Source organism: Nyctibius grandis, chromosome 7, assembly GCF_013368605.1.
Source record: "Nyctibius grandis isolate bNycGra1 chromosome 7, bNycGra1.pri, whole genome shotgun sequence".
Lineage (NCBI taxonomy): Eukaryota > Metazoa > Chordata > Aves > Nyctibiiformes > Nyctibiidae > Nyctibius > Nyctibius grandis.
The window spans coordinates 41,569,383-41,597,258 of record NC_090664.1 but is presented as its reverse complement, the minus strand read 5'-3'; the positions used below and the strand labels follow the sequence as shown (position 1 = coordinate 41,597,258).

The 27,876-nt window shown below is 36.9% G+C and overlaps 1 protein-coding gene across 6 annotated transcripts in view; it reads left to right on the top strand.

Annotated features, from left to right (window-relative positions):
- The window catches only part of MPP7 (MAGUK p55 scaffold protein 7), a 173,782-nt gene that overhangs the window by 119,241 nt on the left and 26,665 nt on the right, over window positions 1-27,876 (top strand). For all 6 annotated transcript variants that reach the window (XM_068405478.1, XM_068405479.1, XM_068405480.1 and 3 more), the window contains 6 exons: window positions 6,474-6,605; window positions 14,809-14,890; window positions 15,830-15,915; window positions 17,780-17,854; window positions 18,460-18,656; window positions 19,196-19,260. In XM_068405478.1, coding sequence (XP_068261579.1) covers window positions 6,474-6,605; window positions 14,809-14,890; window positions 15,830-15,915; window positions 17,780-17,854; window positions 18,460-18,656; window positions 19,196-19,260 — 637 coding nt within the window. The remainder of the gene's footprint in view (window positions 1-6,473; window positions 6,606-14,808; window positions 14,891-15,829; window positions 15,916-17,779; window positions 17,855-18,459; window positions 18,657-19,195; window positions 19,261-27,876) is intronic.

The following is a 27,876-nucleotide window of genomic DNA, read 5'->3' as shown; positions in this document are numbered from 1 at the left end:
AATCAGAGCTTATTCTGCTATTACCCACAACTGAGGAAGAATATAGGGCTGTCATCTGGAAGAATATTAACACCTTTACCAGATGACACAGGTGGGCTGCGTGTTTCTGTGAACACTGAGAACAGTTCGGCTTCGGAAGTGTCTCCAGGGACTGTGAACAATGAGCCAGAGGAAGCGGGAGTCTGAAGATGCAGAAAGTTCACTTTTCTGTTGTCTGTTGCTGTCTGGCTACCAGCTGCAGGTAAACCCATCAGTTCAGACTGGTGAATCTCAAATCAAGAAACTGCATTTTCAAGCAAGGAAATTATCCTGTTGTGAAAGAAAGTTCATATAGTCATGAATAAAGTCCACCATAGTAAAGAGGAAAAAGTAATATATACTGAATATTGATCCAACTGAGATGTTGCTATGCTAAGAACATTAATGTATGGTAGACATTAAGAACACAAACCCACACGTGTACAGTATGTGTTTTAAATATTTTGCATCCACAATGTGACCCAATTGCATCAAAGTTGAATTGGAAGAGAAAGGGATTTAATTGCCAGCTGGACAAGCTTGAACTAGAGAGCAACTCCGGTTTAAGTGCAGATGGGACAGTTGCAAGCATGGAATGGTTTTTCTCTTTTATACATACATAACTGCTGTCTTCTCACAATAAATAATTTCTGGGGATTTTATAGAGACTATATAGGAAAAATATAATATTTGAAGAATGGAAAGAAGTAAATTAACTCTGATTTTTTTTTCCCCATGAATTAGTAAGCCCATTGGTTTCCTGATTATGAACAGGAAATTATGTTTAATTTAAAGGACTTTATTTCATTTTTCCTATCATCACTGTCAAAGGTTTTTTGCTTATGTCAATTGAATAGTGTAAATGATTTTCAGTAGCAAAAGCAAAATGTGTTCATTTTTTCTGAAGTTAACTGATTTCTTTAACATTATGTACTGTATGTATTTAACTTGGGAATTTTGTTCAGAACAGAAAATCTCAGATTTCTCTAGGAAAGTGATTAGATTATTGCACCATCACGAGGAATAATATTACTTTTCTGCCTGATAAGTGGTTACTGTAGCTTGTGTACTCGCTCACTGGTTCTACTGCAAGAAAAAGGAGTTCGGTTCACTGTTATCCCAGCCATCCTCTAGTCACTTCAGCACTACCAAGTTTTTCTTGCCTGTAGTTTTATTGCTTGCTTCTGCTTCTAGATGATGCTTCATGCTTTAGCCAAGCTGGAGAGTTCAGCTAATGTGGTTGTTCTTATCTGTGAGTGGAGATGCCTGTTCTTGCCTGCCCTCTTGTTATCTTTTTAACCCTTATCTTGCATCAGGATTAGGGTTGCATGTACTCCCTTAGCATGCAGTGTTGGTGGCTGAGAGGCTGCCACACGCTGCCCTTTCCTGATGGCTGTTTTACCACCCATTTGCTGGAGAGTGGAATTAGTGGGACGGAACTGATCAGTATGTCAATGTAAAATCTAGCTTATGTACTCAAGGTAGTAGGTTTAAAGACTAATTCTCATGTAGAAGAAGAAAGGTTGTTCTGTCCCACCCCAGATCTAAATTCTTATCTCCTCTTTCCCCTGTTAATTTTGTGCTGCTTACCAGTTGTTCTTAAATGTAGAGCTTGATTCTGAAATCTTATATTTTTATGCCTTTCTTCTCCAAACTGTTCTCAAGTCAAATTGCTTTTCTATGCATAGAGCCTGTATGCCATCACCATCATGCTTCAGTTTTCTGCTGGTTTTATTCTCCTGCTTTCTAAATTCTTGCACGTGTTTGGCTGTTATGACTCCTATGCTTCTGCTTCCATTCTGATGCTCTTGGAGGTCTTTCCTTCAGTGGGTCCAGTCTCCTCTCAGCTCTTTCAAGTTTCTTCTTTGATATCTGTTGCTGGATGACTTCACTCGATTTTAACTTTATGCAAGTTACTCATACATCAGTCTTTCCAGTCTTGAATAATTTTCTCCACCAAGATTTTCATCTTGTCTTTTTGTATTTCTTCTGTAACCTTATCACAAAGGAAAACATAGTATGGCTAGAGCTCTCTGGAGGATGAGCTCTGCCAGGAGACTTCAGGGGCACATTGCTGTGGTTGCTGATGAAGTTACTTTTCTCCTCCTGTGTAAGTTCTCTGTGCCAGCCTCAGTGGAAGTTACTGTCACCATAGCAAAGCAAAGAGGTGGGAAAATGTCTCTGTCTCACCTGATAGAGTTCAAGTTGAACTGCCAGAGAAGGTGGCCTGTGCTAATGATCCAGGCTGCGGACTGGAACAGCGAAGTCATGGGCCATTTTGTTCCATTTTGCTGAGTCTGCTGCCAGGGCAGTAATCTGCTCCATAGGCAAGGTAAGCAGCAGCTGGGCTGGCAGTGTTGCAGTCTGCTGCAGCTGTCGGCTTTCATAAAGATTGGCTTCAGTCCCTACAAATTTTGAGTCAATAATCTTGACTATTAATTATTTAATTTTCTAATCTTTTTTTTTCAAGTGCTATAAAGAAAGAGGCTGCTTTTGTTTCTCTGTCCATTCTGTCTTGCTTCTTTATTTAACTTACTGTTTTCTAAAAGGTTTTTCTAGACTAGTAAATACAGAACATTTCTGAAAAGTAAAGCTTAAATTGATATATTTTTTTAAATAATGAGAATTTAAAAACATAAGGAGCTGCGTTCATGATTCAGGGGCTACGTGGAGTGTTTTACTCTTGCAGATCTCCAAATATAAACAGAAGCAAAAAATAATATAAAATTTGTCATTGTTTTCGAGGAGCAAAAATGTAGTCGTAGTTAAATGATACACATTTTTCAAAATATAGAGCTGTTTTCATTAATAACATTCTCATTTTAAATAAACATTTAAAGTTTCAGAACAGTTTAAGAAAAAGAACTTTGTTTCCAATGTCAGATTTTCTTTGTGTAAGTTGATAGTGTAAAATTTCAATTTATAAACTGTGAAATGATCAGTGATAGCTTTAATATGAACAATACAGCACTAGTTATTAGAGATTTCTGAGGTCTGATGAAAGTATTCATTTCCAGCTAGATCATGTCTAAGAATTTAGCTGAACATCAATATTTATATTTAGGTAGTGTAGGAGTTTGAATCATACCTGCTTTCAAGTTCTAAATATGGACTGTGTTTACATTAGTGAATCATAAGCATAGAACTTAGAGCTGAAATAAAGTCTTTTTCTCCAGAGTTGCTTAAATATACATGAACCTAATCTTGGATCATACATGCATAGTTCCGAAGAGCTGTGTATTTGAAGAAAAAAAAAAACAAACCACAGTAAAAAAAAAGTCATCTGCACTTCTTGCAGTTTCTTGTGACAGGCAAAAATTAGTATCATGGAGTATGAAACTGCAGTGAATGAATCCATCACTTCTTATGTACAAGAAGAGCACATTACTACCTTTACATTGCCTTGTGAATTTACTGCACAATTATTCTGGGTAAATCTTGTCCTTGATAGGATCCAAGTTTTATTTTTTGGCATTTGTAATTTGTTTGCCTTTAAAAGAAGTCCCAACCTTTTATATAGTGTGATACATAGTTCTTTTGGACTAAGCATGTGTTACATTAATTGCATGGTACAAAGAAGCTGCTGAAGAAATGCCCCTTTGCTCTGTGAATATGAACACACTTCATGTGTTCAGAAAATATGGAAGTTCTCTCGAGGATAGGCTCTGATCATCTCTAGTTGAGTACATTAAGTGAAATCAAAATTGCTTTACAAGTTTTGCTTGCAGATTAATTATTGCCCAGTGTCTATGCTGCTGACTATTTCAATAGCAACTACAATGGACAGAGTAGTGTGTTAGAAGAAGAAATGATGGAAGACAAGCAGGAAAGAAATCTTAGTATGTTCAGTGTACAGCATAAACAAGTTTGTGATGGTAGAAGCTCTTCTGGAAACTTGACTGAGAAAAAACACATAATTTCTGGCATTCATACTCTTACCTAAATTATGCATCTTTTCACCGACATAAAATAATACCAGAGTTTGGGTAAAAGATCTTATATTGAAAACTGTAGTATGTTGTGATTTAATATGTTTTTTGGGAGGAGGAGGGAAGGGGTTGATAAGTGCCAGTTGTTGTGAGTGAAGAAAAGCATCATAAATACCAGACATTGACTGGCACTGGTTTATAAAGCTTGGTGTCCAGGAGCCTGATCTGGCAGTCAGAGCAGGGAAGTATCTTATTAGCACTGGTGGCATAATTCAGTGTAGTAGTGGACAGAATCTGATTTGCAAGTTTCATTGTCAAGGGTAGGTTCTTTTGAACATGTTTTAAGTTGCTGCCTTTTACTCTGGGAAGTGGTGCTTTAGATTATTTTCATCTGTTTTTTCTATCTGCCTGACTGTTTTTAAACTGCAATATAGAACCTCATTAAAATGAACCAGTCCATGAATGTGCCCTAGCTTTATGTGGAAAAACGTAATTGCAGAAGACTAGTTTTAGAAGTCTTAACTGTAAGTAGCCTGAAGTAAAAGCAAACACTACTTTTGTTTTAGTGTATCTTTGATATTTCACATATATCTTTAGAGGACTGCATGTGATTGCATGGCTTTTACATATGTAATGCTTCATAATACACATTTCCAGGAGGAACCAGAACTGCTAGCCTGAGGTTTTTAGCTCAGATCTAAAGTAAAACTAATCTTTGGTGGGAGGGAGCTGGTAGTTTCTGATGGTAAATAGTACAAATTCATAACTGTGTCTTGGGAAGAAAACCAGAAATAATGAGTGTGTTAAAATGTTTTTATCAAATTGTACAATACGCATAGAAATTAGTAAAACAATAACAAATTCTAATGAAGCAGGCATGATCTTCCTCTGTGTTTATTTTGTTGAAGACCTAACTTCAAATCAGAATATTAAGATTACCATACGCTCTTTGCCTTCTGCTTTTGACATGATAGCTTGTAGCATTGCCTGGAAATTGTTCTCTGTTGTTACAGTCTCTTCCATTAAGGAAAAAAATCCTGGAATAGTGTAATGGAAGTGTCATGCTTTCTAAAAACATGTGCATTATCTGTAAGAACGTACAGTTTCCGGTCATTTGTGTATTCAGTCAAATATTATCTGCCTTTTATTAAGTAGCAAATAAACTGGCATCAGACAAATGTAGCCATTTTCTGTCCTTTATTAAGGAGTTTCTTAATCATTATTGTAATTGTTATAATAGATTCATTATCCAGTCATTGATATGATGCCTTCCGATATCATCCATGTCAACAATGTTGATGTGTTCTGCTTTATCCTAAACATCTCAACATTTTCCAAAAAGCTTTATTTTTATTGTCAGGAAGGTTGTCAATTTGCACATTCCTTCTGCTATTCAGACTACAACTTTTGTAATATTGAATCTTTGGGAAAAAATAGCAGGTCAAAATGTAAAGTATTCAAGTATTTAGGAGCAACTATTCGAAAACAGAAGCAACTGAAAGCAGTAGATAGAATTATGTGTATGGCTGTTGCTGTTATTCCTGCTGTAATGCATAGTTTTCACTATAAAAGTAAAAGCATTACTTAACCATTTTTCACCAGTTTAAAAAGTATTACAAATAATGAAGACTTTTCCAAATAGAAAAGAACTTCGAGTTCTATATCTAGAAAAAGCTGTGAATTTTAGATTATAGCTGAGGTTTTTTTAGAGCCTTAGGAGAATGAGCTTTTTAACTTCCTTTGACTTTAAAGATTTTATAATTTCTGCACTTTCATAAATTACTTTAAGATTGAACCTTTTGTCAGGCGTTGTTAGGCTTTTCTTTGAAAAATCTATTGTTCAAGCTATGCATGAACTGGAGAGCAACAGAGAAAGAAAGGAGGCAAGACATGTGACAGGTGGTTGATAAGCAGCTGCCTAAACCAGATCGTTTCAGCAGTATGTTCCTTAATCTCAATCTTGAATTCCACAATAAATTAAAAATTCTTAAGGTAATTTGGAGCTTATATGAAAGGGAGCTAGTGTGAAACAGATCCAGTAACCAGGTAAGCTTCCAGAGCTCCTCTGAAGGGAATGGTTAGGCAACAGTTTAATGTCATGCATCTCATGCTTGAACAGAAGTACTGGAAGATGCTTATTTTGCTTATTTGTTTCATAGGACTGCTTACTGTATCAAAGAAACTTTTTATCTAGGACAAGAAGAATGATATTCTTTCTTTAGGAGACTTGGGTTTTCTCCCGTTCATAATTGTAATTTCAAGCTAATGTGCAAAGCACTTGGTATTTTCATGTGTATGAAGACACTGTTCTGTATCCACAATGTACTAAATGCATACTTTGTGTATATGAAAACACATACTTTATTGAATTGTTTCATCAGTTTGATGTGTTAAAATTGGATATAAGAATTATATTCAATCTACATGCATCATGCTAGTAGAGTCAGGCTATAAATAATATCCTCTGCTTTGTCTTTCATAAACTTTTCAAGTGCCAAATAATATACTTACTATTAATGTTTCCAGGCTTTGCTCTCTGTCCATGATACTGTTGCTCAGAAGAACTATGATCCTGTCTTGCCCCCCATGCCTGATGATATTGATGAGGAAGAAGACTCAGTTAAGATAATCAGGCTCGTCAAAAACAGGGAACCATTGGTAAGTAACCCTGTCTTTTGTTTTGGGTTTTTATGTTTGTGCACAGGGTGGGGAGTGTTCAGTTCATGAACATGAATGGGTAACATTAACTTAAAATGTGGATAGATGGACATTATGCATGTTTATTCATAACATTCAATAATACACTTGTGACTTCCGTTCACAGTCATTATTAGTAAAGCACATGAAATGAATCATAAGAATGTGTTCATTCATGGTGTTTGAGCATTATATATGTGGGCCAGTCTGAGCATTTAGATCAATAATATACTCATCTTTTATTTTGATTTCAAATCATGAATGTGTTTTAAAATGAGAGAGGGAGAATGAATCCCCAAAGAAATCTCGACCTTCGCTGTGAACTCTGCCTGTTAGCATTCAGGTAAAAAACTGTGACCTTTTGATACACTGAAAAGAAAGCACAAAAACATATTTTAAAATACTTGAAATCTGGGCAAATTTAATATGTCTGTTGTTGTACTTTGGATTAGGAATACTAGAAAGTTAATATCTTCATGGGGATATCTGGAAAAATGAAAGGACTAAACCTAGGTTGTATTACAAGAATATTAAAATGCTTTACTGATTTGGTTATTTTTATTTGCTGTAGAGTGGGAGTCATCTTGTATAAAATTTAACTATATTCTTTTCCTCCTGCAAACCAATAAGAGCTTTGTTTTATGTTATACTGGATATTTGTTTTAATGGATAGCAATCCTGAAGAAATATCTGCAAAGTTACTTTGAGAAAGCCATGATTTTGTACTTGAGATGACAGTGAGAGAGCGATGCCTCTATTAGATGTACAGGGGTAGATTGCACAGTAGATATCTTACTATCATTCTTATTCTTGATGGATTTTTGGCATCAATAAACAAGAAATAAGTTTTGGTATTGACTGACTGTAGGTGCCCATGGGCATAATTAAAAGTTTGACCATATGGCAAGTTTTTACTTTGTTTTAACATATTAAACCTTTTTTTCCTAAATATTTAAATCACAGCTTTAAGCTTTCCTCTTTTTTTATCAAATAAATTCGTTGAGGAAGAAGACAAACTTGCTTTAGGATTTAGTATCAGAAAGAGCATTAATTCTGAAAGGTGTGAAGAAATTTGAACATACAGTATGAAATGAGTTGTAACTGAGCAGCTTATTTTTAGTGTTAATGAAAACACCCTTATTGTTTTTTCTTGAATTTGTCAGAAAAATCTTAATTTACATAGTTTCGTGTTTCAAACATGATTTGCTAATAAGACCTTTTGTAAGCTAAATACTGTAAATTAATAGTATCTCAAAGTCGATTGGATAAATAGCAACTCTGAAGCCAAAACTGAGAGATTTTCTGAAAACTTATATGAGATATGTACATTGTATATTGGCTTTTGAGATTTTAAGCCCTCTTGAAGGCATAAATAGAGTTGCCTAACCGAAGGTTATCCTTGGACTGTTCCTCAAATTCCACTCTTGCCTATTCACTCCAGTGGGATACTGAGCTCCTCCAGGTACCTGTGTGTCTGTTGTGGGTTAAGCCTGGCTGGCAGCTCAGCTCCACGCAGCCGCTTGCTCACTTTCCCCGCTGGGATGGGGAGAGAATCAGCTGAAAGTGAGAAAACTCATGGGTTGATATCAAGACAGTTTAATAGGTAGAGCAAAAGCCACATGTGCAAGCAAAGTAAAACAAGGAATTCATTCACTCCTTCCCATCATCAGGCAGGTGTGCAGCCATCTCCAGGAAAGCAGGGCTCCATCATGTATAACTGTTACTTGGAAAGACAAACACCATCACTCCAAACATTCACCCTTCCTCTTTCTTCCCCCAGTTTTATTGCTGAGCACAACATCATATGTTGTGGGATATCCCTTTGGTCAGTTGGGGTCAGCTGTCCCAGCTGTGTCCCCTCCCAACTCCTTGTGCACCCCCAGCCTACTTGCTGGTGGGGCAATATGAGAAGCAGAAAAGGCCTTGACACTATGTAAGCGCTGCTCAGCAATAACTAAATCATCCCTGTGTTATGAACACTGCTTTCATCACAAATCTAAAACATAGCCCCATACTAGCTACCATGAAGAAAATAAACTCTATCCCAGCCAAAACCAGTACAATCTCTTAAAAGGTGCATCCACACTTAGCACAACTCTTGTGCTAAGGAGGTAACGGAGGGGGTTTCTTCAGAGCTTTCTTTTACTAGACAGGACAGCAGCCATGGAAAATATAAAAGATGTCAGAGAACTCGGTTCTTCAGTTTAAGACTGCTTAGTTTATTTACCAAGGTGAAAACAGCCTTATAATGGAATCTGTGATAGGCCTATTACTAGGAAGAGGCAAATGGCAGGAACCAGTTGCAGCCTACAACTATTTGAGAGTGGGGAGCTCACAAGGATGGTGGAGTCAAACTCTTCTCAGTGGTGAAAGATGCTAAAACACAGGGCAATGGCCACAATTGACTGAGAATTAACAGAAGTATTTCATTAGGTGGAAAGTCCAGCACTGGAGGAGACTTAACTGGAGATGTGAAATCTCCAACCTATACTATAAGGCAATGGCTGTCCTGATCTGGCATGGACAGTAGTCCTGCCCTGAGCAGGAGATTGGCCTGAATGACTTCCAAAAGCTGCTCTTTAACCCACATTTCTAAGATTGTACCTTATCTGTATGGGAAAGGAGTATTTGTGGTCTTTCCAAATCCCCAGCCTATCCTGATGTTTTATTTTTATTGGAGAGGAGCTTATGTGAATTCTGTTTTGCATGTTGCTTGTTCTCCAGGAAGACTTCAAAGAATAGTGTATAATGTCCTCCTCCTCTTCCATAACCCACCTTCATTCCACTTTAACATTATTAATGTTAACGTCAAACATTAATTTCTTCATGGCAGATTTATAGTGACTTATGACACCATCACCACAACACATAACAAACCTGTTATTTGTGTCTTTGTCTTCCCTAGATCTTTTTTTTTCCCCCTAGGTACGGGTGCGAAGAAACATGGGCAGTAATTCAGATAAGGTCTTACCAAAATATGGCATGGCAGAATAAATAAAGACAGGTTTATACTAGGTATATTAGATCTAATGCATTTATGCTTCCTGAAGTTATTTTATTAAAGATAGGATATGCCATGATCTATGTTTCCTAAACTATCTAAAATTTAATTTTGTATTTATTTCCATGTCTTTTTAATGGCTTTTCCTTCAGAGCTTGTTCTAAAGTCTTGGATATTCTTAGTACGGATCAAAGAGTCTCTACTTGTTCAGTTTATCTATTCACTATTCTCCAGTCAAAAAGTCTGACTTCCACTTGCATCGTTACATCAGGATTCCTGCTACTGAGCTTGAGATTGGAGGTACCATGCAATATTTTTTCTGGGATGGAGATTGTCTGGTTTCTTTACTTGAAGATACTGAGCATTTTACACTTTTCTTTCACCTCAGATACATTCTAATTCTCCATCTGTACACAAACAGTAGAGATTGTTTTTCTGCAAAGCAGTAAGCTTTACATCAGCTGCACGCCCTGGACGTTCTTGAATTAGATATCTCCTTTGGATGACTTTGGATGACTCTCTGTGAAGCAAGTTAGGCACTCTCCTAACTTCTTTGGAATATATCTAGTGACCATTTTTGTATAAAACTGCACCACATTTCCTCTTGTACTTGTTCATGCTTTTCTCTGAGTTAAGCACCTCACCAGTGTTCTGAGCCGGTGTTAATCACCTATTAATGAAGCCTGAGTTCCCAGGAGTAATTGTCTCAAAAGAGAAGGAAACACATGGTTTGTGGGAGGGCCTTCTGTTTGCCAGATTTCATCAGATCAGAAGTCAGTGCTGAACTTTCCTCTAGTTTGTTGGAAGAGATGATTTGAACTTTTTGTTGATCCTTCCACGTTCGTGGTTTGATTTTTTTTTTTCTCCCTAAATGCTCTATTAGCAAATGCCATTCTAACAGTGCCTCGGTCAAGCGAGATGAAATTGTGTTAGGAGGTTTATCTGAACAAAGTAATTTAGAACATCTCTGAACCTTACATAAAGAGAAGTAGAAACATCTCTTTTTAGAGACAGTCCAAAATTCACCTGGCTATAATTAGGCTTTTTATCAGATAGCTTGGAGTTTTTTTTACTTATGCCTGCCTCTTCAGGGTTTTTTCAGCCACTGCCGTGTTCCTGGTTAGCATTCCTGATGTCTGAGATGTACAACCACTCTACCAGGAGTTCAGTTCCTGGCCTCTCACTGCTTCAGCTCCCAAATGATATTCCAGGTTTGTTACAGCTGTCATGCAGCTATTCTGAATAGGATGCTTCTTCACGTTAAGATGGTTGCTTCTTCATCACACACTCATTTCACAGAAATTTAGCCATTTGAAAACTAATCTCTGTGCTGTGTCTATAGTCAAGAGAAAAATAGGCAGTTCCAGAGAATGAACCATGCCATCTATTTAAGATATCTGCCTTAATGAAAGGATGATTCATTTTCTGGAGGTGCCTATTTCTTTTCATTAACTGTAGGAGGAGCCTAGACACCCAGCTTGAGCTCGATACCTGATTTCCGTACCTGAAACTTGGGTGAAATGAATTGTGGTGATTTAAGAGAGTCATTTACATGTTCTGCCCATGCAGATTCTACAGCTCTTGCTTGCCTCTCACTCTGAGTCCCTGTAGCTGGGTTGTTATTAATGAATGAACCCAACTATTTTATAGGTGGGATTAATTTGGGTGTAGGGACAGCTTTAGTGTGCATAGTCTACATGTATGTAGGCATCAACTTTTAAATAACTCTTCATTATAAGGTAGGTAACTATATTTGTATTTGCATTTTCAATAGCGAATGAATTAGAATAAGGCTTATTGAAGTACTTATTTGCATTCAACATCTGCTTGTGCTTTTGTTTAACAGAAAGGTATGCAAAAATATTATGGATGTTTCAGACTCTCTTATTAGTAATTTATTTTACAGGCTAGTCTCTCTTTAAAAATAAAGGCTTATAATGTTTATGTTCTGGAACCAGCAGATAAATGGATGAACTAATAAATTCACATCTGTGAAACCCTGAGTGATGCTCACCAATTGGTGTTACTACACTAAAAATGGGGAGGAAAAAAAAAAAAACACCAACCCAAAAAAACAGTGAAAGAGGCTTGCTGAAGGAGCCTGTATTATTTTTAGTGTTTTTGCATGGTATACCTTTAAACATTTTCTCAGTCTGATCACCATATGGCTCCCAAACTCCTTATTTTTCCCTTTAAAAGTATTTTAAACTGAGCTATGCTATTACATCTGTATATGTCTCATTTAGGGTAACTTACACTTTTGGCTAGCAACAGTGAAAATATTTTCCAGCTCTCAAGGTCCAGTCTAACCTTCTTCCATTTTTAAAGCTCTAAATGAGGAGCTGCACTGCACATGTAACTGAAAGTACTGGAGCTGAACATCTCATAAGGAGAAATTCTTGCCAGATTATATATACCTCATAGTCTAAGCAGGGCTGGCAGCAGTACAAGAGAAGCTGCTTTTTCAGAAAATCAACTCTTTGGGTTTTCAAAAAGAAATCCACTTGTGTTTGAATTCTTTTTAAGTGTTCTACATTGGGAGGGAAGGGGAGTTTAAGGAACCCCCTTTTTTCCTTGTGTAGTATAGGTACAGCAAAATACATGAACCCAAATAGTGCCCCTTCACTTTGAGTTTGCTCTGACCATGAGCTAACTTGGGTTAAATAATTTCCCTATAAATTCAACCTTGATTTTGTGCTTTGTTTGAAAATTCCAGTTTACCTTTTGTCTTTACTGGGGCATCTTTTAGCTGATCTGTGCTAGGAAAATTCATTTTGTGCTGGTAGTGATAATTGCATAGAGCATGAAGCGACCGTTCCACTTGGACAAGAGCCTTATCGTTACTTCCAGATGCCAGCTGGGTCAATACTGTGGTCTTTGATCGCACACAAGTTTTTTTTCTAGGGTCTGTCTGAAAACAAGGTGAGGTGAAATGAAGTCCCCCTTTTCAGACATCAGCGTTAGGGGCTGGGGTAGCTGGGTGATCACAGTGGAAGGCTGTCAGTCATTGCTTGTCTTTTGCATTCTGTGGCACTTAATATGTTGACTTCTAGGTAAAACGCATAAAGGCTTTCCGTTCAAGGCTTTTTCCCTGATTAATTAGGAGAGCCTCTATTTTATGTGGACAATATAGTGGAAATGTCCTGTATTTATATTTGGCTCTAGCATTCTAATGCTGCTTTTTTTCCTTTTTTTTCTGAATATATCCATCAAAAAGATGCTATGTACTTTTAAACAGATGTAACTTTCCAGGTATTAATAATAAACTTCAAATTAGTAGCTGTTGCTGCAAGGTCTGAACTTAATATTGAGATACAGGCTAGAGGGGTTCATGCTTTGTTTAATATATTCCTAATGATATGCAATTCTTTTTGCACAGAATTTGTCTAATCATGAGTTTTTAAAGTGAGATTAGCTGCAGCTAAATCTTTATCTTTTGAAACTCTCAGACTCATTTGAAACTGTAATACAAACAAATGCTTACCAATATAATTACTTTATAAGCAACACATAAGAATAAGGCTGGCAAATTGCAGACTTATTTTGCTTACGGATAGAATGTCGTACTAATAAATTTAAGATGTAAAATAAAATGCACAAACACAGCACATCAATTTTGCTGTGGAGCACTGGCTACTGGTAAAGTTTCAGCCAAAGAGAATATTCTGTGGTGACTGTTCTAATTTTTCTCTATTTGCAATAAATGCAGCTTGCATATAGTAAAATATAAATTAATATCCCATTTTTGTTTTGTGCTGTATTTCCATCTTAGAGGCAGAGGGAAAGGGAAACAAGTTATTTAGTCAGTAAAATTGTTAACTGTTGAAAAAAAATTGAAGTAGAGATAAACATGGTGTTCATGTTTAATCTAAACAAATATAGAAAGCTAGCTGTAAAAGCAATTTAATTACTCAAGGAACTTTATAAAGTACTTCTGTACCTTACTTCAAGTACAACACTTCTCTGATGGAAGGAAATTCTAACCACTGTCTTGTACTCAGAGGTGAAGTAATACTGTTACTGTTACTGAAGTAATACTCTTCCGTATTCTGAAAATATGGAAATTTTCAGAAAATTTGTTTACCTGCCAGTCCTAAACATCTCTGTTGATTAACAAAGTTAAAGCTATCGTAGATGACTGACCACATTGACGTGCCAAAGTAACCGTGTGCAGATAAAAAGCTGTTGGCCGGGAGGTGCTTTTTTTTATGTTACTTTTTAAAAATATTGGATCAAATAACCTTTTTGGAGGTGATTATACAGTACGACCTATCTGGCTAAAATCCTCCTTGTTATTCTGTGGATTCCACCTTCCAGAGCAGGGCCAGCGTTTCCCCCCTTGCTCCTTCCCGTCTGCCTGAGAGGACTGGCACTGCAGCGTAGGCTGCGGCTCCGTGCCTCTGCTTCCCTTCCCTTCTCGCTTGTCACTGCTGCTTCCCCATCACCTTGTGCCTCTTCTGGGTGAGCCCTCACACTTCTAGTTACAAAGGCATTTTTCTTATCTAGACAGCTATTTGCTGGAAATTTAACTACATGATGTCGTTTTACCTAAATGCCTCACTGCTGTGTTTGTGTAAGGCATGAAAAAACAGTTGTGACTAACTCAGGAAATGTTCCCCTCCTCTGCATTTCTGTCCCGCAGGTATTCCAGGTGAGCCCTGACATGCAGGGGCACTTCTCAAATTCATATTTATTTATTGATAATGTTGTAAAGCAAAGCTATGAATAGTGGGCACGTGGGCCGTTCGGAGCGTAAAGTGCAACTATTACGAACATGGATAAACTTTTTGTACCCGTAGTATGTAACGTGACCTGTTTTAATGCAGAAAAAACAATTTATCAACTGGTAATAGTTTAGTACAGTTTTAGCAGCAGACTCAAGTAAAGTATGCTGCAGTTAACATTAAGTCGAAAAGTAAACTTCTTGTATCATTTGTCCAAACTGGATGAGTCAGTTCTGAATGGAAAAGAATTCACATTTTAATAGGATGGTAATAGAGCAGCATATTTTGTATATTCTTTTCATGACCAAGTATCATTCCTGTCTTATTCACACATTGATACAATGTCAACTTTTTGCAGCTTTACATAGCAAATGTTTTTTAGTGTAGTGAACTAAAATTATGGTAAGATTAAACAAATAACTTTTTTTTTTTTTTAAAGGGGGCTACTATTAAAAGAGATGAACATACTGGTGCAATTGTGGTGGCCAGGATAATGCGTGGAGGAGCTGCAGATAGGAGTGGTAAGGTGTTGCTGTTTTCCACTAGCCATTCAAGTTCTGTAACTCAGAAAAAGATGGGATAAAATGGGAGCATTTTGTACGCACAAAATGCATCACTATCACAAGGAGAAGTATTTGGGGTTTGGACAGCTTTCCAAAGTGATATTCCAATACTGGTGAAAGTATTCATGCTGCCTTTTTTCCCCAATTCACTTGCAACCAGGTATCTTTGAGTTAGCAAATACAGGGTTTTTTTAAAGAAATATCATGGGTTTTTTTCCAGTTGAAGACATCCACTTAGAAATTATAGGATATGCCAAGATTACAACCTGCTGATGGAGGAACTGAGGATGGCTGAATTATTATACATTAGTACATCCATTTGGAGTTTCAGCTGGTAATTCTCAAAATACCAGCACATCCTTGACTGCCATTGTTTAGTTTGGGATGCTCAAAGTCTGAAAGAACTCAAGCAAGAGGTCCTGAGTTGTACTCTAAAGTGCCTCTTTTCATTGAAGAGAATCTAGGACAGCTGTGTTTCACACTTAGATGGGGTAATGGAGTAAATCTAGATATAAATTGTTAAATGAGGAAGCATTTGTGCCACAAATTAGCACTCACAGCCTAAGTGATCTTTGCAGTACTTGCAGCTGTGTAGCAATAAGAAAGTAGTATGAGTAGAAAAAGAATTGGCACAGACATTTTTCGAACATCTGCATGAATGTCTGGAATAGTCATAGAGAAATGGTACTAATTTTCAGGAGGAAGAAAGGGAGGTGAGTAAACCAACCATCTCAAACTTATCTGTGAGGACAGTAGCTGTTGTTACCTTCACCATATATTCCTGGTTTTAAGTTAGAGCTTACAGTGGATGAACAAGGGAGAAAAAAGACGAATGTTAATGGTATTCTTTGTATAATACATAGCTACCGTTTAACAACTCCTCTTTGCCTTCTGTAGGTCTTATTCACGTTGGTGATGAACTGAGGGAAGTCAATGGGATTCCTGTAGATGATAAAAAGCCTGAAGAAATAATACACATTTTGGTAAATACCAAAGATTTTAAAATTAGTTTAGGGGAGTCAAGAAAAAGTAATTAGACTTACGATTTCTGGCGTATTTCTTAGAAAAAAGTGTATTCTACAATGCCTTTCCTTCCAGTGCCTACAAAAATTAATATTTAAATTTAATTTTCCTACAAAAATTAGTATTTAAACTTCTATTTCCTTTCTCTTAAAGAATGATTTTCCATGCATTACATATATATGCAATTACAGATTACTTGTAAAGGGTTAATGGCAGTAATATGGCTATAAACATGTTGCAGAATGTTGCAGACCTCAATGTATAATCTAGAGTTTTCAAGGCACACCATGATCTGTTGAATTCAAACTATTTTAAATGTATTCATTAATAAACATGTTAGCTCTATGTGAAAATTAATTCATAATACATGCACTTGATAGAATAAGCTAACTGGTACATCAAGATTATATTTTGTATTGATTTGCAGTATATAGCTGTATATATGATTATGTTTGCACTCCTCTGAAGTACACAATATCTAAAGCTAGCCTAATTACTCACTTATGGAGCACTATGGCAAATTAAGTAATTTAGACTTTTTCAGAAATATTCAGTAGTTTTACAGCAAAGAAACCAACGAGGGTCATGACAGCAATATATATTCATGTTGTAGGCATTTCTATATACATAAATACCTTGCTGTCCTGCTGAATTGAGTGGCCGTCTCACAGTTTTTGTTCAATAATCAAGATGATTCATTTCAAGCGTTAGCCTGCTGATATTCATACTTGCCTTATGGTTTTGTGTTCCCTACAGAAACATATTTTCCAACAAAAATTAATACTTAAAAATCTCTAGAAACACAATAGCACTAGAAAAGGTGTGAACAATTTTCCCATTTACCTCCTCAAGGTACAATATAAACATCAAAAGCTAGTTAGAGCTTGTTTCAAAAGTAACAGAATTATTGATTCCAGTCCTACGGCTGGTGAAATAAGAACTTGGCTGCTGCTTGTCAAACAGTGAGCTCTTGGATCGCAGACATGCCAGCAGAAGTATGTCTCGCTTGGTAGTGGACAAGCCTGTTTCCATTTTGCTTAAATCGTTGGCTGTCTGTTGCACTCTACTAGTTCTATGAAACTTGTTGGCTGCATGCAATAGTAGCAGAGGCTCCAGCTGATTAGCACTTCCTTCAATAGCAAAATGTCACTGAGGCAGTGGGAATATATTGTGGTTAATAAGTAAAATGCAGCCAGACACACTTTAAGTGGGATATAGGGAAAGATGAATGGATGAGGTGGTTGATGATGGCTAACTTGTTTTAAGATTTATAGTGGAGGGCTTTTTTTCCATTTAGTACACGTAGCCTATTCAAAAATGTTTTTCTTTTCTACTTTCTTAAAGTTGCCAAAAGAATAAATCCCCCCCAGTAGTTTTATATGATAAATATGGCACAAGTCTGTTTGAATTTTTCTATCATTTTTTTTTGAAAAATGAAATGTTAGTTGTATTTTTCCAGTGATGTCCAAACTGTGCCAGGAGTCTAGCAGTTGATTCTAATATGCATACATTTTAGTCGTAGCATTTGCTCCTGCTTTCAGTGCAGAAGTGGGACCTCTGAAACATGCAGGTCCCAGTTTTTCACAGTCCATCTCTGCCCACCAGTGAAGCAAATAAAACCGAGCATTTCAAGTGGGTATTCTAATCTTTGCAATGCAAAGTTTGGTATGGTGAAGCTGTCAAGCTCCATAGATCATGCTTGGGAGAAGATAGATTAATTATATTTGAATATTTTAAAATTAATTGGATTTTCTTTTCCTCTTAAGTTTCCTTTGAAATGTACAGCTTAATTCTCAATGCATTTTCTTTTCAAATGTTCACCAGGCTCAGTCTCAAGGAGCAATTACATTTAAAATTATACCTAGTGTGAAGGAAGAAATGCCAGTGAAGGAAGGCAAGGTAGGCAAGACTATTTCAGAAGCTATTGCAGTAACTGTTATGCTGAGGATATATATTGTTTGCTTGGATGACAGAACCAAGAATGTGATTTATGCCTCCAGACTCAGTTTTTCTAATGTGACGACGTGTACACTTCAATACTCATGTGCTGGATTTACAAGTGGTTGTAACATGGTTCTTAAGCCCTAACTCTACAGCCACGAAGTTGACATAGGTAATCTTAAATCTTCTGCAAGGACCTGACCTGCTTCCAAGTACTCATTTTCTTCCATCGTCCATTGAGTAGAAGACACTTGATAGCACCTTGGTTCAAAAGTATCTTCTCTTCTGTTCCCCATATGGGCACACTATTCACCTGCAAAGTCCTGGTTGCCTTGGATCATAGAACCTTTACGAGATTAGGATTGCGGTTGCAGAAGCAATTAATTTAACATTCCCATATGAACTTCTAATGTTAGACGTCTATAAAGATGTTTTACAGCAGTAAATGTTTATTGCTTTACATTATTTAGTTCAATGGTTTTGAACAGTAAAAGCTAAATAGGGGATACCTTTTGATTACATTTAATATTTTGATTCTAAAGGTAAAACACTGTTTGTTTCAGATGTTTATCAGAGCCCTATTTGACTATGATCCTAATGAGGATAAAGCAATTCCTTGTAAAGAAGCTGGACTTGCTTTCAGAAAAGGAGATATCCTTCAGATCATGAGCCAGGATGATGCAACCTGGTGGCAGGCCAAACACGAAGGTGATGCCAATCCCAGAGCAGGCTTGATCCCTTCAAAGCATTTCCAGGAGAGGTGAGCTACTGAGAAACACAGTTTCATTTTTTTTTTGTAGTAAGAGGAGACACTTATTTGCCGAGTTGCTAAATTAGCATAGTTGTCATGTGTAATGCGCATAGATTACATGGGTATGATAAACCTGCATTTGCAGCAAGACAACTGAACTTGGAAACCTGTTGCTCAAATACTTTGGATTTCCTTATTTGTCTGGCTAGAACTAATAATGACAAAAACTGGTAGGATAACACTGATCCAGACTGAAAGAAAAAACATATGGAAAATAGCACATCAGTATCTGTATTCACACTGATGTACTATGCAGGGATAAGAACTGCAGAACTCCAAAACTGCAGGTTTTGGAGAGCTTACAAAAATTTGAGGCTGAGGGTATAATTTTTTAGATTGTGAATAGATAGCACTGTTTTAAGTTAATTTCTTATAAAATCTTCTGGATATTTTGCAATAGTCTCATGATGTTAAGTGTTTATTAATCCCCAATTTGCAGTGAAAACTGAGGAGTTTGTGTCTTTCCCCTACCACCTCCCATTTTATAGGAGATTTGCACTAAGACGACCGGAAGTGCAGATTCAGCCACTGAAAATTTCCAACAGAAAATCATGTAAGTCTGTTAACCTGGAATATAAATCATACTCCAGATCTCTAACCTTATAAAATAGCAGTTTGTTTCAGCCCTGTGACGACAGGATACATTTCTCCTGGGCCCAATAGCTTCTTGATCACATTGTGTCAGTAGGAAAATAAATACAAGAGCTGAAATTAAAAGCTTTAAAGCATCTAACAATTTTTCCCAACCCTCTGACTTTGTTTTTGAAGCACCGAGCCCAATTAATGTTTTGATATATAATATTTCAAAGGTTGAAGAGTGTTCTTTTCCTGTTGAAATAGTACAGAATTGGCTCAACAGTTTATATAATTTGGACTGCATCAATACAGTGAAATTTATATTGAGAGTGAGATAAAAGGTTGGATAGTCTCCTCTCCCCCATATAGTTGGTGATTTTTTTGTGTCCTATGAAGCAGCACAAATTTTTAAGCGTCAGAACATTCAGTACTTTGACAGGCTTTCACAGAGCCACTTCTTACTGTTTTTTAAACAAATTCGTTCTTAATAGCCTCTGCTTTTAAATACAGTAGTTGCACAATATAAGAAAAATAAGCTCTAGGAAAGCACATACATCGAAACAAATATTTTCTTTCCACTGGAATTTACATCAACATCTGTTTTAAGTATTATTGCATATTTTACTTGACCTGTTATTTCTTTCAGTTGTACAGACTCATAACAAAGTGAGTACAATGTAAGAAACTATCACGCTTCAGTAGGTTCTAAATCTTAAATACGAACATGTTTGTGAGTTCAGCTAGAAATATTCAGAAAGTGGTCTAAAATTTCCAACCATCTTTCATTCTCTAATGTTAAAACAAAAAGTATGGATAATATGGCAAACACTGGATGCTGGCACGCTAAGTGCACAACTAAATGCTTTTAACTTTAAAACTTCGCACCAAGGTTTCTGTTGCAATTTTCCTAACTCCTTGCTATGGCTTTTGTGTTCTGAAATTTGACAATTACTGTTAATTTTCTAATAATCTGCATTTTCTATCTTTCATTCCTTTCACTATTTGATTGTGTGTCCTAATGCTATTGTTAACTCCAAAGCCCTTGATTAGTTTTGTAACTACAATAACAGATTATATGATTGCACTATAGCTTTTCTAATTTACATAGATCTTAGAAACAAAGAGGAGCTCCTCCAGCTTGTAGTAAATGTGTTGTTTTTCTAGGTTCTAGGTCAAGTTGCTCTGCCCCAGTTTTGGAAAAGTGTCTGATCCCAGAGTATAGCTATTTCTCTCTGTCCACTGTTCTTGAATCTGGATAATACCCTCAACAAGAGCCTTCAATTAATGTGGCACTGGTGCTTTTGAAGAGGTAAATCAGCTGCTGCAGCAAAACTGCATGATTTCTTTTGTAATGGACTGCATCTTTTTAGTGACCTTCAAGTGAAAGGTTTTACAAGATGCGTCTCACCCTGCCAAACAGGTAGCCTGAACTTGATTGGGAATTGCCAAAATTACAACCCAAAGAAGACCCACAGTACGATGTCTACTATTGCTGTCTCGGCTGTTTCCGCTGACTTTGCCTTAAGTAGTTTAAACAAGGGAGAAGAGTTCGTCTCTTCCTCCCCTGTTCTTTAAAACATGACGGAGCCTTAGGGTCAAGCAGTTTGCCTATTATCGTTCTCTTTTAGACTTCCTTTAAACAAAGCAAGGTCCAGCTAAATACCATCTAGAAGGCAGTGGTGCCTCTTGAAGGAGGAAAGACTGCAGAGTAATGTAGGTTTGTCATTTTCTCTCTTCCCCATTTCTTAGGACAATCTGCTGCTACATCTGCCAGATTTCCATGGGAAGAGGGGAAGTGCTGTGCTGAGTTAGAGGTCCATCCCTTCATTTAAAAACTAAACGTGTTTTTAGTGCCGGGAGGGAATTCAGATCCTTCATAGAGGCAGCATTTTAAGGACCAGAATTCAGCTATAGAAAAAAATGTTGTGCTAGGATGTTGCTCGAGTTGCTCTCAGGAAAACCTTCCACTTGCTTGGCTTTTCAAGAAGATTCCACGTAAGCTGGGAAGCTCCGTGCCCTTGTGATCTTTCTAAAGTTAGGCAGCTTTTTCATGTTACCAAGCCTGGCAGGGAAGCTGTGAGATGTGGAGGCTGTGTCTGTATTTGTGCAGAGCAATCACCTTGCCAAAACTGGGAGATGCTGGAAATCATGCCTTGCTCAGCTGAACAAACAGCATACTGCCAGTATTGGAAACATCTAAGGAAGGTGACATAGAGAACAGAAAATTGGAAAGGACTGCTGGGTCTGATATTTTTTTTTTAGCCCTTTTCTGTATTGTAGGGTATGGCCCACTGATTATTGTCCTCCAGTGTTTTATTTAACATGGTCCCATGTAAGGAGGTGGGAAATTGGTAATGCTTGTTTTCGTCTGATTCTTTTTTAATCCTGTGCTACAGGCCTTTAGCTCGATACAGGGTTCTCCAGTGTTTGTGGAGGAAACTGATATTCTGTAGATCTTCCTGATCCTAGCTGTATATTGAGAAGTTGCTTGCTCGTATGACCTGAATTGCCTTAGCAGTTTGGAGGGAAAGGGCAATTTGCCAGCTGATATTCTTAGATTCCCAAAGACGAAAACCTGTTGACTTCAACAGAGCTGCTAATAAAAGTCCCTTTCCTGACAGGACTGGGAGTTGCACTAGGAAGCTTTCTTGAGACATGGTAAGTAGCACTGGATGTTGGCCTGCTCTGTTCAGTCAACTCATTCCACAGATCCCATGTTTTGTAATGAGGAAGAAACCTGGGTACATGCCTTTGTTTTTAATAGGGAGAATCAAGGAGAAATATTCTATTTTCTTGGATACCCAGAAAATGTGAGTCAGCTCTGGTTTCTTAGATGGGCTTCCAGGGTGGTAGTGTCCTTCTAATTGAAAACTAATCTAAAAATTAGTCAAAATGATATGAGAAGTGTCCTACAACTGTTTTTCATCTCTTCTCAAGCCAGTTCTGAAACTGGGAAGGATTGTTGTATTTGTCTAGAAAAAGAGCTCTCTGAAATGTATTCAATAACTGTATTTACAGTAACATTAACATCCATCAGAGTTTGCTTTGATAATTAAGTGTGTTTCAAAACCTGCAAGGAGCTAGACTGGATTACTTTTGGGAAGCCTTCTTTCTATTTCCCTTTTGAATTTTTTACTCTTTTCAGCATAGCAATACATGTTGTGTAAAGTTGTTAATCTGTACACATATGTGTGTATCATAAATTTGGAAGCCAAATAAAAGTGGGCTTTTTTGGTGATGCTTGTATGTATACACATATCAAGGAAAAGAGAGTAGAGGATACTTTCCACAGAACTTTTTCAGCAATAATTATTTGCACTGCAAAAAACAGAAACCCAACCTAGTTCTAAATTATTAAAAGGATCCGTTTATAATGGAAATGCCAATTCTTAGTTTCACTTTAATAGCCAAGTGAACTGCTTCATTGTGTCTATGTGTAAAGTGAATATAAGTACAAGTAAATACTTTAGTTTTGTAGAAGATACATACACACACCTCTACCAGCATTTAGCCATTTTCTTGAAAGACAAAACAGAATCATTCTCACATTGCACCAGTCAAAGTGAAAAACCTTTAACATGTCAAATGTACACTGGAGGAGGGGGCAAAACAGTGTACACTCCATAGTGAAAGGTAAGTGAAATCACAGTTTTTCATTTGCAAAGGGAGGGTGCATAGTTTGGTATCTGGGAGTAAGGTGGCAGGAAACTGATAATATAGATGGAGCCTATGCTGATGAGAGATGATTTTACATTGCGAGAAAGATGCAGAAAAAGTAGGAATAAAGAAAAAAAGGGAAAAGCAAGGAAGTGAAATTTCATATCGAGGATGAAGAAAAGGAGAAAGTATTGCAACAAGGGCAATGGAAGAACAGATGGACAAAAGCTGTCCATAAACCCTGTTAGGCAAAAGCCCACAGGGGATGGGCTTTGAAATTATTAGATTAACACAATTAACAGTATTGTGCAAGAGCATTACTATAGTCACTAATTGCATTATAGTTCAGTTATTTCTTGATTCCATTTAAATCAAACACGAACGTATTTGTTTTGTTAAAGTTTTTAAACTCGTGAATACAAAAATTACTAATATAAACTCTGACCAGTTTCGTTTTTTGATTATTGGTAGAAAACCTCAATAAGTTCAACATTAATATTTGATAAGTTTTAAAAGTATGAGATGAGTGGCAGTTAGATGTGCTGACCCACTGATAAGTTTGATAGTGTTACTTCCCAGGCTCTGAGTTAGCACAGAAATGATGGAGGGATAACAAACCTCTCCAGCATTTTTAGCATTTTTCTCAATACTTAACAGCAATGACTTTTCAGCAAAAAGCAGTGTTGCTTGTGCATTAATGCTATAGGAAAATTATACTGGGGGGAAAAAATGATAAGAAAAAGCAGCATAGAAAAGAAAATAGGAAAATGGAATAAAAATAAAGGAATAGACATGCATGAGTTCGTGTGAGTAAGACTAACCCTCCACATGCTGGGATGGTGAATCTGCAGTGTACCTGACGCAAGGTGTGAGGCGGGACGCAGAGGGGGGTACAGTAGAGGTGTGTCTGGCTGCATGCAGTTAGCGTTGGTGTGTCTGAGCTTGTGAGCCACGGCTGATGCCAGCTCCACAGAAACTTGCTTACTTGGTATTTCTGAATAATACTTAACAGTATTCCTGGCTTTAGGAGTCATCTTAGCTCGGGCACAACTTTGTAGCCAGAGCTGGCTCTGTGAGTTCTCCTGTCACTGCACCCCAGCTAATTAGGAGTGACATGAGACTCAGTAAGGGGAAGAATTAATTTCTTTAATAGTTCCCAGTCTGTTAACTTGAATACAAAGACTACTCATGCTCTGACTGTAATAGTCACTGCCAACAAACATGCTCATTCTTGCATTTGTAGCTTGTTTTAATTTGTAGATAAAACACTGATCACCTGTTTTTTTTGAGGGAAAAAAAGTAAGTTTCTTTGAATAACAACTTACTGTTCAGCAGTTGTTATGAACTACAATAATCGGCCAAAATATTAAATTCCTTCAGCATAATTTTGCTTTCACAGTGGTTACTGTGTTTATTGTTATGTTATATATGTGTTGTCTCTGGTATGAAGATTATTGGTAACTTTATATTTTATACTAGTGTAGCCTGTAACTTCTGTTAACTTGTTCAGTGTGTGCATATGTCTGTGTATATCCATACCATCCATGTATAGTTATATATAAATATGTATATATGTATGTAGCATATATGACAGAGCTGTTCAAAGATGTCTTTTCCTTTAAAATACATTTGTTCTGTCTATTTAATGCTAAATGTAAATATTTAGTGTGGCAAAGCCATCATCATATAGTTTTTCTAGGGCTTAAAACCCATTTTACTTTCAATTTTGATTTACCATATGTGATTGGCATTGTATGAGCAAGAGGAAATATTTAACTGCAGCCAAATGGTGTTCATTCAAACAAGATGTAACCCAGTTTATCCAGAGATGAGTGTCTTGTGAATTGAAGATTGTGTTCTGCCAACAAAAGAATTTAAACAGGCTAAAAGAATGAATGCTTTGTACCACTTGTATCTGAAAACCAAACATTTAGGATAAATGTATAGTAGGACTCTTTTGCTTGTTGTAATTGCTGCACAAGCTTAACTATGCCTTTCTTCTCAGTATTTCTCTGTGTTCATATCTGAGACTTGATTGCCCTCCTGCAGGTAGTTATGAGTAAAAATAAAAAATAAACCAGACCTATAGAGTTAAATTAGCACATTAGCATTTTGTTCAGAAGTCTCCTGTCCTTACAAATACTAACTTCCTGCTACCACAGAGAAATTAAGGAAACCTGAAGCTGGATGACATTTGAGTCGAGGTCACATGAGACAAAAGTGGAAATGGATCCCATAAGCTCTTTCTCTGTCCTTCACCGCCAGGCTATACTTCTTCATTTTCCAAATTATCTTGGTAGAGATACTGTTATCTGATGATGTTATGAGAGGATTAAATTAGATCACCTTAAATTTTCTATAGCATGAACGTATATGTATCGTTCAATCTACACAACTCTATAGGATAAAAAACTGCAAAGCAGTGTAAATGTCGATGGCTATGTGGGGCTGTTCATCACTAAAAAGTCAGGAGTGTTTAATGCACTGTAATGCAAATCATTGTATGTCACAATTTCTTGCTTACTAGAGTGAAATAGAATTGAAGGGTTAATGTAACTTGATTGTGATAAGAAACTAGAACAGAGCTGCTGGATCTAATTTTAGACTGAGGAACATTTAAGTAGGATTCTTTCATGGAAATATTGTTGAAAGAAAGTCAGCAAAAGTTAAAAATTTTAATCTGCTGCTGGACTGTTCCAAAGAGTTTGAGGAAGTTCCCAGAGTGGCACTGGTTTTGAGCTTCATAACAGATATAATTTAGTTGAAGCCCCCAAAACCAAATCTAAATATATTTCAGTTAAAATACATACTAAGAAACACCGTGCATGTAATACTGTTTTGCATTGTTATAGCATAGTATATTGGCTATGCTGAAATCTTTCTAAAATGAATAAACCCACCTATTTTCTAAGCTTCCATTGCACTTGTGTTTCCTGTTTCTTTTTTGCCATTTATGTCCTGGTTCTGCTTTGTGGTTGTTTCGCGAGCCTGTTCCATGACTATTTTCTTTGTAGCTTCTTCTCCCTTCTTACCACACTACATTTAATTGATATTATTTCTTCTTTTCTCAGTGTTTTATTTGCTCCATGTTGCCTTATGGTGTTTTTTTTTTATTTTGTCACTGCTTTTATTTTCCTACTTGCCATCAGATTTCCTAATCTTTAGTCTCTGTCCTCTTGTAGTCTCTTATTTGTTCCTGCCAGATAAACAGCTCTATTTCCTTTCTCACTCTGCTTCAATTCAGTTGACACTATATCGGCCTGCGAAGATCTGCCCCAGTTTTACATGCCTAAAGTTTTGAAGTTTAGAGACAAGAATCTTCACATATCGCTGCATGTGTACAACTGCTTCTGACACACAGAGCTGTCTTAGTGGTGAATCATACTATGAAGTTTCCTGACAAATAATCTCTGGCTTTACTAGGGACAGGCAATAGCCCTGCTAAAATTCCTGGTAAAGTTCAAATTGGGAGCTACATGTCGCTGATGGTTTCATAGCTGCATTAAAGCTATGAAGACCCACTGATTTCCCACATCTTTTCATTATGTTCAACTTAGGAGTAGCCCAAGAAAGCCAAGAGCAGTATTGTGAAGGAAGATTTTTAACAAAACACAAAAAGTTCAGAACTTCTTCACTTTATCTCAGCATTAAACCTCAGCTTATAGACGTTTTGGCATGCGCTGTCTGGCATCAGCTGGCTCACTTGGGAATCCTAATGTCTTTAATTTATAGCATGGATGGATAAGACCATTCCCTTTGCTAGCAGGGGTAGCCCAGAAGCCTGCGTTCCCTTCAGCTGTTCTCAGCCCAGCTGCTGTAGCTCCACCGTCTCCCATACTTGCAGATCTCCTCCGAAGGTCTGCAGTGGTGAGGGTTTAGTGAGTGTATACCTGTGTGTACATACAGACCGCTTTTTCTCCTGTCCAGCCTTTTGTGTTCATAAATGAGAACTTGTCTGTTTCTAATGATAAAATACCAAACAGAATACTTTAAAATGCACAGTCACTAGCTAAATCAAATAACTTTGTTGAATTTAGGAGACTTTTTAGATATATTGATGTGAAATGGCTTTGAGCATTTGTGACTTTTTTCCAGGAGATATATTTGCAGCCTTTTGAAAGTCATGGGAATGGAAATAGAGAAAAACTGATCATACGTATCAGGAAGCGTAAAAGGTCTCTCAGCATGGAGAAGGAGAAAGAAATAGTACCTGGAAGCCAGCCTGCCATTCTGGGTCCAGCTTTAGGGTGTTTGTCACTTCAAGAATTGGGAGCTTTTAAGGTCAGGAGAGGAAGAAGGATCCAACACTTTAACTATCCACTCACAAAACTGTCGGCACTCTTTTAAGGCACCAGATGTGGTCAACCAAGCAATGCTTACCTTAGAGGACTTCCCAGCCTACTAAAGCTGTATGGTCACCTTAAGTGTAGAAATAAACTTTAAATAGGATTCAGAGAAGTCTTCCAAATTAATATTTTAAAATGTAAGTCCTCAAGAAAAAAAGGTACCAAGAAATGACTTTGCAAAACAGTATTCTTCCCCTGGCAGAAAAGACTCTTGTATCCATTTCATGACATGAAATGGGAAAAGCTCTTCCGTGTAATTGGATAGGCAGGAGAGTTTTGACCTCGCCGTTGTTTGGTACATCAGTTATGCATGAAAGATTGTAAAATATCTCTTGAATAATTTCTTCACATTCCAAGGAAAGACATGCTTCATGGAAACTCTTTGAAATATTTATATTTTAGACATATTTATCCAGATTGCAAAGGAAATTTGAATGAGATGTAGACTGTAAAATCTCTATATGAATCTAGACCTTAGTATATAATATCTTTAGGAACAAAAATTCATTATATATATCTTGCTTTTCTGTAAAAGCCCAAAGGTGATCATAAAAATTTGTTTTCCACTGTCAAGGAGGCAGAAATTTATT